Source organism: Aythya fuligula, chromosome 4 (genome assembly GCF_009819795.1).
Source record: "Aythya fuligula isolate bAytFul2 chromosome 4, bAytFul2.pri, whole genome shotgun sequence".
Taxonomy (NCBI): Eukaryota; Metazoa; Chordata; class Aves; order Anseriformes; family Anatidae; genus Aythya; species Aythya fuligula.
This window is the reverse complement of record NC_045562.1, coordinates 68785569-68795583: the sequence shown is the minus strand read 5'-3', so window position 1 is coordinate 68795583 and position 10015 is coordinate 68785569. Positions and strand designations below refer to the sequence as shown.

Below are 10015 nucleotides of genomic sequence, written 5' to 3'. Positions count from 1 at the left end.
TCCTACTTATTTCACTATTTCACCTTCCCCCACCCCTTTTCTCCCCTAGGGGGGTGGCGTGTCGGGGTGTGTATGCCCGGAGGGGGTTATGCATCGGGGTGTGCGTGCACTGGGGTGCGTGTGCCCGGGGCTGGGGCTGTTGGGGTGTGCATATTGGGGTGCGTGTGCCGGGGGGGGTCCCGTGCCCCCCCTGAGCTCCCTCCCTGCCTGTCCCCGCAGCGCGGCGGCGGAGCGGAGCGCTGAGCGGCGCCCAGCATGCGGCCGGGGGATGTCTGAAACGGGAGGCGGCCGAGGGGAGGCAGCGGCGGCCCCGCTCCCCCGGCGCCGTGCCGGAGGCATGGGGGCGGCCTGGGGCTCCGTCTGGTGCCTCTGCCTGGCAGCGGCCGTCGGAGGGCTGCCATCGGCTCGGCGGAGAGGCGGAGGAGCGGCGGAGAGGAGCGGCGGGCAGCCGGCAGGTAAGGGCTTCGCCTCCTTTGGTCGGTGGGCAGAGGTTGGATAAGGGGGCTGAGGGAGGCGAGGAGGTGGCTCAGGGGGTGGTTGTCCCCCCCACACCCCGTCGAGTGGCCTAAAAGGAGGGAAAAAAAGTCACCGAGTCTTAAAAAAATTTATACGCATCACCCCCGGTTTGAAACGCCGCCTCTCGCTGATACGCCTCAGCTGCTACCTGAGTCGCTGTTTATTTTTCGAAGCTGTTTAATGGACGGGAGCCCCCTCGCAGCCCCCCGTCTTCCAGCTTGCATGTACCCGGCAGAAAAGTTTCCATTGTTCACGAAAGGGTCTGAAGCCTGGTTGCCAAAAAAGTGACAGGGGAATAAATGGGCTTCGTGGAGGCTGGGGGTGGGGGCATTACTTTCATACCCCTTTTGGTTAAAGCTATAAATCACACCGGGGGTTGGTTTTGTTTTCAAGAAAGTCCTAATAAAACACCAGATTCTTAGTGTAACTCGTTTGGCTCATTTTTCACAGCCAAAAGAAATGATTTACGGGGCAAACATCGCCACCGCCGTGTCAGGGCGGCTGAGGTGGGTGCGGGCAGCCAGCAGCAGCCCCGTGTCAGCACCCAGGTGTCACAGCCTGCTGCGGGTCTCAGCAGTGGGGCTGTACCAGAGGGCCAGGGGGACAACATCCTATTTGGGACAGCGGGGAGCTTGGCCATGCGTTGGGATTTCCCGCGGAAATCCTTCTGATGAGGCTCATTCGCTGCAGAGTCGCTGGGAAAGCCCCCCCAGGAGCCAGGATCGGGCCCCCGAGCGGAGGGCTCCAGGGTCCCCATGCCACCTAGCGATGTCCCAAGGCTGTCCCATCAACCTGAAGCACTGGGGGCTTGCAACGGGGGCTGTGAGGGCAGGCACTGCAATGCCACGTGCGCGGGGAAGCAGCAGCCGAGCATCGCCCGGCGCCTCAGCCGGGCAGCAGCACCCGACCCGGGGTGGGAGAGAGGTTGTGCAAAAGCAACTGTAAATGATATAAACCTTCCGCGCCGAGCAAAAACACGTTTTGCTTTTCAGCCTTTGAACGGCATGGTAAAAAAGCAAATTCTTTCTCCTGGTCAAATGGGCCATGGGGTATTGGCTCATTACTGAGGGTTGTTGTTCGCTGGGCTTTGCATTTACAGTCTAAGGCCTTATTTTCCATAAAGGGGCTTGGAAGGATTTTTCCCCAGTGATCTAATTCTCCACACGGGGCTGTGAAGGCTATAACAGCTACTGCTTTGTGCCTATACTCAGCTACATAAAACACACATTGAAGGGAGGCATTCTCGAGGTATGTGTATGTTTGCTAATATGAATACTCGCTATTAGCGGAGGTGGAGGGGGTGCAGGTTTTAACATCTCCGCAGGGAGGTGTTCGGCTGTTGGCAGGAAGGAGGCAGATGGCGGGGCTGTTGCTGAATAGAAGCTAAACTAAAAACACCAGGGGCCTCATCTGGGCCGAGTTTCTCTTCTCTCCCTTTCTCGGGGCTGCTGCAGGAAGAACAATGTCAATTTTTTTCCACCCCCCCCTTCTTTTTTTATGAATGAAAGTAGAGAGGCGAGGCAGGATTGAATGTGTATGTCATTCAGGGGCTATGACAGAGATGATTAGGGAGGTCAGTGAACTCCTTTGCAGCCTTGAGCATGCGGTCACTCTATTCAGCAGCCACAGAATAGACATCAATATAAAAAAGCCCGTCCAATTTGCATTAGTATTCAGATAAAGATATTACTCCGTACGATTTGTGAATGTCAAGTAACGCTGGCTGTTTTCTTAGAGAGCAGACCGACTGAAACAGCAGCGTTTCACTTTTAAAAGCTCCTGATAACTGGCCTGTCTCCTGTAGCTGGTTTGTAAGTGTCTGTCTGCCTACAATATACGTGAAAAAAAGGGGAATTTCGGGGCTCCTTAGCATTCGGGAGTTAGCAACCGGAGATGTGTACGCGCATTGAAAGAGTTGTACAGAGAGCCAAAAGGGTGGAAAAGGTGCCAATATGGGATTTAGCCGAGCCGGGACACGTATGGATTCCTGTCACTTCTCTGTTTGGAAGTGGCAGGAGATGCTCTGGGTTTGGACGGTTTGCTTTATGCAGCCAGCTTGTGCCCGGTGGTGGGTACGAGGTGCACGCTGCAGATGGCCTGGCTCTGTGTACCTAAATATTCCAAAGGTCACCCTGAAATTGCCCTCACCACACGGCACTGGAGCAGGGCTCGGGGTTCACGTGGTCCCTTCAGGGAAGTGTTTTTAAACCCTCTAAAAGAACCCCTGTACAAATTGGTGGTGCTTCTGACTTCATGTCCGAGACCTGAAACCCTTTAGATTCAGTGGGCAGTTAAGAGATAAAAAGTTGTCCTCTAATAATAGCAGCTAAAAAAGGCAATTAAGCCTTTAAAGTTGAGACTGGCATGTTTTATTGAGTAATAAAATAAGAGGACACGAGTGAAGGATGATGAAATATGGCTTTTTTTGGTTGTCTATCCCTTACCTGGCAAAAAAAGTCTGTTCCAGGGCAGAGGCTGACTCACCAACATGCTCGCCAGTGGCTGTGTAACCCCACATCTTCTACACGTATTGGCAAGGGTCACTCCAATTAAATCCGAGGGTGTTTTTTTTTCTTTTAATTAAGGCTTCATTAACAACCAAGGGGTAGGGAACGTGATGAAAGTAAATCTGAAGATTGTGTTAGCGAAGTGTTGATCTGCTAATTAAATCATGCAATTAAACTAAGCCACTCTGACCAGCACGTTAACTTTTATGACTCTCTCCAACAAATTTTCAGGGCTGTTGGAGAAAGCGTACCTGTCCAGCAGCCTGCTCCAGCATGGGTTTTGAAGTTTTGGTGCAGCATCCCTGCTGCGCCAGGACAGTTCCCATCCAGAGGGACCCAGTCCTGCAGCCTGGACAAAGCAAAATTTCATGTGAAATTTTGGGAAGGGCTTTTTCCGCCTCCATAAGGCTGGGAAACAATTTTTTCCCCCTTCATATATAGTCAGTAAAAGTGAACTTTGATTCTGGACTGTGTGCTCAGAGAGCTGTCCTCTCGGCACGCTCACTGCGTGCGTCTGCTCTTTCAGTCAGGGACCCAAAAAGGCAGGGGGGTGATGCTGATTTCTGACCAGTTAAAAAAATTTCCAGTTCACAGCAGCGTTAGACCAACACCTTCCTGACAGTGCCCTGTCAGCTGGCAGGCAGAGCCGTGGCAGGGCTGTAGCTGAAGCTCAGTGTCTGTGCCGGCTGGGACGTTTTGCTGGCGGTCATTGGAGAGGGGGCAGGATGCAGTGCCGGAGCTTGGGCATGAGCCCTGAGGCTTCAGAAGAGGTGAAGAAGTGGTCGTGTTGTCCCCAAGAGTTTAGCTTTTGGCAGTTCTTAGTGTACGTGGATGCTAATCAGGAATGCTACGAGTTCAGATATTTCTAGTAGGAAGGCAGGTGAAATTCCCTTCCTAGCTGGGCAACTTTTTCCCAGCTGGGCTGGACCTGATGCACAGGGATTGATTAAACCGATGTTAATTTCATTCTGTTTCCTCATTTGAAAGGACTTACCTCTTTTTTGTAGCTTTCTACATGCTTGTAACTTTCCCTATGCCCCAGGAGTCAGTTTGTCTGGCTCTGCATACCTTTTTCTGCTTTTTTCAGAAAAGAAAAGCAGCCTGAAACAGCCTGCTGACTCAGCACCCTCCGAGCCGTTCGGCAGCGCGGTTTGGTGGATGGCTTTCAGCGTTTGCTGTTTCATCCCTCTGAACACTGTTTGGTTTATAAACTTAATTCCCCTCCACGTACCAGGCCGGGTGCCAGGGGACAGTGGCTCGTTACAAATTCTCCATACACCCACCTTTTTTCTTTTTTTTTTTTTTTTTTCAGCAAACGGGGCTGGAGCTGGGCAAAGCTATGCCTGGTCCCTGCAAGCGGGCAGCCCGGGCTGCTGGAAGAGTAAATCCCATAGCACCCCCTGGGCAAAATGCAGGCTAAAGCCATGTCTGAAGACACATTCGATGCTGAAAGCACCTTAAATTACCTTGTGATACCTGGGCTTTTTTACCTAAGCCTCCTACGTAGCTTATCATAGCTAAACATAGTTTGCTGTCTGCCCTTCTTTGGCATGTTTATCTGGTGACCTCGTAAAAAAATGTGCTTTTTCCCTGAATTGGAGCTGACAGCCCCAGTGCCCCCTTCCCGATAGCTCGCAGCTCAGGTTGCCAAGTGCCGTAGATATGATTTAAAGCTCTGGATGTGTGAAGAAGGGCTTTTATTCCTGCGGCGAATGCGGTATTCCTGATGTTGCTTCCCCCTAAAGTATCAGCTCCTTGGCTTGAATGACCAGGAAGTTTCTGTAATATCAAAAGCAAACAAGAACTGTGAGATACGAGCAGAGTAAAACCTTTGGTAAACTTAGTAGTTAAAATGTGAAAGGTAATCAGACTTAAACCTGCCCTATCGTTCTGATAGGCTATCTGAGGGGGGTTGCAGCGTTCAGGTGGATAGGGACAAGCCCAGCAGCTAAATTGTTTTTTTTCCTTGTTTTTTTTTTTTTTTTTTTTTTTTTTTGCTGTGACGCTCAGATTACACAACTTAGCGAAGCTTTTATTTTTGAAGAATTGCAGCGCAGCAAAGCGAGAAAGCACTTCTCCAGTAACCGCTTCAGTTTCAGATGTATTCATCTAAAAAAGGTGTGGTATTTGTAGCAGAGGGGGAGCTAGCTTCACTGAGCTGGCCTTGCTTCCTCAAAGCCCAGAGAGGAGGGGAAGATAAAGACTCGGTTCAATAGGAAGGTTATATTAAACCTTGGAAGCGTGCTGTAGTCTCTTTATCGCGCCGAGCCGTATGCAAAACAATTACCATGTGCTTACACGTCGAGCATCTGTGGGATTTTGGGGCCGTGCCATCTCCGCAGGTTGTGAGGGGTTAAAAGTATTAATGACTCAGAAGGGAGAAGGCTTCCAAGTTCTCGGGTGAGGGAAGGACACAGTCTGGGGCTGCGATCTGCGGCTGGAAAACCGTGCAGGCTGCCCTGCGTGCCCGAGGCAGCGCGCCCTGGGAGCGCTGCGCCACCAGGACCAGCGGTGGTCATCCCACGAGCTGCTGGAGTGCCTTAAAACATCAGGCTACTCCATGACAATGTGCTGATGTGTGTGGGTTTTGGAGGGAGATGGGTGTTTTCCCAGGGGAAAGCAAAAGAGACACCTATCCAGGCTTTTCTTTTGAGGGCAAGGAGGTACGGGAGATGCTCCTGGGTCCAGATGATGCGACCAGCCCTCATCAACCTCCTGCTCTCCCTGTCAAACAACTGAAAGCTCCCGAGAATTGGGATTTTTCACTTTATCTGGATGCTTGGCAGAGTTTGTAAAGGCCCTTAAGGGGTGACTTTGGCTCCCGGTTCAGAGGGTTCGTTGCTTTGTTTCGGGGGTTTCACCGTTCGCTGCTGCTTGTAGTCCTGTAAAAATCATAATGAGGTCCTGATCCTGTGCCTATTGAATCCTAAGCAAAAAAGCCCCCATTGATTTCCAAGGGAGCAGGCTGGAGCCCTGAACAGATCGTGGTGGGAGCGACTGTTTAGCATAAGCGGGGATTGTTCACAAAGTTTTCTAATGACCCAAACATTTTAACAAGCAGAGGAAACTTTAGGGAGGTGGGGAGGTGCCTGCCTCTGCTGCTTCAGGGCCATCCCCAGACCTCCCGTCCCCCTGGGAACAAGCTGTCCCGGGACCTTCTTTTTCCATCTCACTTTTGGCCAGCAGCTGCCTTTGCACCGAGCCATTGCAGGTTTTTATGCCCCCTATCCAGCCTGGATGCAAATTGGTGGCATCTGAGCGACCAGAACTGCCCGAACCCCTCTGCATGGTGCTCTGGGGCGTCACTGTGGTGTCCCCACCAAGAGTTGGCGTGATGTGGGTTACAGCAGCAGCACTCGGCGAGGAACCACCATAGTACAGCACAGAAACCCTGGAGGAGCTTCCCCAGCACTTTGCAGGCATGGAAAAATGGTTTTCTCAGAGAACTGCGTTGTATTTTTTTCCTATTCCCTGCTTTCATGTGCAAGACTCAAATGCAAGAAATTCCCTCCCAGCAAAATATTTCAGCAGCTTATTAGGAGACTGTAGGTCTTGAAGTAAACAGTGATTTGATTTTTTTTTTTTCCCTCCTAAATTTTTTAACTTCTCTGTATAGATCCCCAGGGTGAGCGTTTTATTTGTGGCCGATAGCAGGGTCTGTGCAAGATTAGCACGCTGGTTCCCCGAGATGTGCTCGGGGTATCGGAGCTAAAAAAGAGGGGGGGGGGGAACATTTGCAGTGGGAAGATTAGGGAGTTTGGAGTGTGCACTGACAACTAGCATGTGCAACCAAAGATAAATCCTCCATAAGCCAATCTTTAATTAAAAGAATGATCGGAATTAAACATAGCGTTATCTCTGCTGATCTGTATCACGTGGAGCCCGCACGAATAAAGCATTTTTGGGGAGGGAGAAGAGAAAAACACCAGATTTTAATCTTCTTTTGGTAGCCGATATGTCTGCCTTTTGAAAGGGCATATTTCTCCCTGTCTTGGAGTACCCAGGCTTGTTGACAGTAAACAACTGTCACTTGGCAGTTTATGAAAGAGAAGGAATGTTTAAGAAAACATGTCCAGTTTAAATAGTTATGTTAATAGCTGGGGATTCGTGCAGAAGTAGGGGGGGCAGTAAATGGAGGTGCATAAATTAGCTGGTATTTCCTGCGCAAGGCACGAATGAATGCAGTTGGAACAGGGGGGAACACTTGCAAAATAAAATAAAAAGTATATTCATTTTACAGCCAGCGTGTTACGCACGCTCCTGCAGCTTTACATGAAAGAGTTTTTTTGTTGTTGTTTTTTCAGGGAAAACTCAGAGAGCCTCTTTCTTGCAGTGTGTGGTGGGTTGGGTGCCTGGTGAGCGGGCAGCCCAGAGCTCCCCCTGCCCATCGTGCCCCTCGTCCTTGCCTCTCCTTTCCAGGGCTGGGGGAAGAGGAGCCCCAGCCTCCCAGTCCGCAAACTGATAAATTGCAGAAAGGAAAGCAAAAAAAGTAAGAAAGAGCAGATGGTGTCCTCTCTGCATCCTTTCCTGAAATTGCTACAAATCCATCAGCCACCTTCTTCTGCATTAAGCACTTGCAAATGTAGTGAGTGATGGCCGAGCGTGAAGCGTTCCTTCCCCGTGAGCCCAAAGGCATCAGTGTCAAAAGCGTAATGAGTGAGTGCCTGGTGTCAAGCACTCAAGAACTGTAATTAAGCATAAAAATAAGTTTCAGGCTTTCCAGCCTCCTGATTTCCCTGCCTAGGGAGCAAGAGTATAAAATGCTATTTGGGCATGCTGATGTTTGCTTTGGAGATCCCCAGTAAAACCATGTTCTTGTCCTCACACAGCTGCATCCCCAGCTCCCAGCCCAGCCGAAATACCATATAAATACAGTAAATACCATAGAATTTCAGTGTAGATACTACGTTACAAATCCTAGATCTTTCATTCAGCCTTGGGTATCTCAGAGAGAGGTGCCTTGACCGTGGCACCTTCTCTTGCCATCATTTCTTCTACCCCTTGTTAGAGGAGAGCAAGAGGCTCCAGCAAATGGGAGCCCCCAGAGTGTGGGCGAAAGGGTCGTATCTCAGTTTCTTTTGGCCAGTGGTTCAATTAGTGTTGCTGTCATTTAGACATAGAGGCAAAGGAAACCCAAATCTGAAGCATCCTGCCCCAGAAATGCTTTGGGATCTGCCCCTGGTTTAACCACCTGCTTGCAGCCCAGACAAAAAAAAAAAAAAAAAAAAAAAGGAAAACCAGTCCTCACACGCATTTGTTGAGTTGTACAGGGACTCCAGACTGTGTGATATTTAGTGGAGAAATGAGATTTCTCCCTCATTGCTGGCAGCGGGGGATTTGAGAAAGCAGTGGGCATCTTCCTTGGGATGTATTCATGGAGGGAGAGGAACCACACAGGCAGCTGGGGGGCACAGCAGGGTTCCCCTGTACCCTTCTCTCCATTGGTGCAGGAAAAAGGGACAGCTTTGTCCCTGCTGCTCCAACTTCTTTGGTGGGTTGCAGCCCTGCAAACTGGTCTGCCAGCCTGATTCTGGTTATCACAACCCCACACACAACGCAAATGCTTCCTGCTAGGAGTCCTCTGGATAAGGTAATCGTGTCAGTGGAATGTGCTAGTCCTGGCAGAAGGCGCCTGAAGCCTTCTCAGGTGCTTTCAAAATATGCGTAAATGTTTGAAGTGGAGGTTTTCGTCCCCTCCGCCCCCCTGCTCCCAGTGCATAGCAAATGAGGCACGGACAAGCAGTGCAGTCTTTGCAGGAATGGCATCTGCTGCTGCTTGAGCCTGACTGGTTTTGGGGTGAGGAGGAGCTGTAGGAGCAGCACGCAGTGTCTTGGGGCTGGGAGGAAGAGGAGAAGATGATGAATTAAATGCCAGTCCTCCTAGAGGGAGTAGAGGGGCCAGAGCCCAGGTTTTGGGTCACTTGTGGGTCTGAACTGTTCAATGGTCTCACTGCTATAAGCAACTCTCACTCTTTGTACGGATACATACATCTTCGTGAAGAAATAGGTATAAATATGTGGGGAGGGTCCGACTTCATGTCTTGGCTTGTGTTGCTGGGTTGTGGTAGTTCATCCACCCATCCCACCCAAGGGAGCCCCACTGGAGCTTGCCATCAGTGCCTGACTTTCAGACAAATCCAGCCCGTGTGTGGCCACTGGCCTCAGATTTATGTCCCACGGTGTCTGTCTGCAGAAGAGAAATGGCTCTTTGCTTCCTCCTTCCTCTTTCCCATTGCAATGACCAACCCTGCTGTCGCAATGGCATCTGTTGCACAGGGATGTCTGGGAGCTCTCTTGCAGAAAGAAGAGATTTTAGACATGTTTTTTTGGGGGGGAAGGAAGGGAAAAGCTGAGAAGCTCAGACCACAGAGGATGGGGCAGGTGCCTGAGAGAGCCTGTGGAAGGTCCCAGGCTCCTGCAGGCAGGACCAGCTGTGTCCTGCTGCAGGACGCTCTGCAGAGAGTGCCTTTCCTTATGGATGCATTAAAATAGCTGCACGTGGAGCTGTCTAACCTGCTGCTGGCATTTCTGGAGCCTACCGTGGTTCAGTTCCTAGCGGATGATTATTTGGGAGCATTAAAGCAGTTTGTAGGGAGTGAGAACTGAGACACGCATGACTTCCTTGAACTCTCTCTTAATTTATTACGTGCAGTCAGAAACCCACTGTAATAGATACGGTTGCACGAGACCATTAAAAGGTCCGTGCTGCTGAACCCGATGCCCTGCTGTTGCTGCTGGAAATGATAAAACGCCGCGTTCGGGTAGGATGGTATGCGGCGCTCCGTGTGTGTGCGCCTAGGCATGTATGCTGGTAAGTCCTGCTAATTTAGGGATTGTTTTCCAAGTCTGTTTTCTATAACTCCATAGACTTAATACAAATAAAGAGCTGACCAAGTTTCCTGTGAGAAGCCCAGAACAAACGCTAGCATGGGATTTGAATGCAGAAAGGTGAAAACACAAAATGTATACAGAAACAGCAAGTCAAACAAGCT

The 10015-nt window shown here is 50.3% G+C and overlaps 1 protein-coding gene across 3 annotated transcripts in view; it reads left to right on the top strand.

Moving 5' to 3' along the window:
* Positions 1 to 220: 220 nt before the first annotated feature.
* The window catches only part of FGFR3 (fibroblast growth factor receptor 3), a 52094-nt gene continuing 42299 nt past the window's right edge, over positions 221 to 10015 (top strand). For all 3 annotated transcript variants that reach the window (XM_032186482.1, XM_032186481.1, XM_032186480.1), the window contains exon 1: positions 221 to 455. In XM_032186482.1, the coding sequence (XP_032042373.1) occupies positions 269 to 455 (187 nt within the window). In that variant the 5' untranslated portion in view covers positions 221 to 268. The remainder of the gene's footprint in view (positions 456 to 10015) is intronic.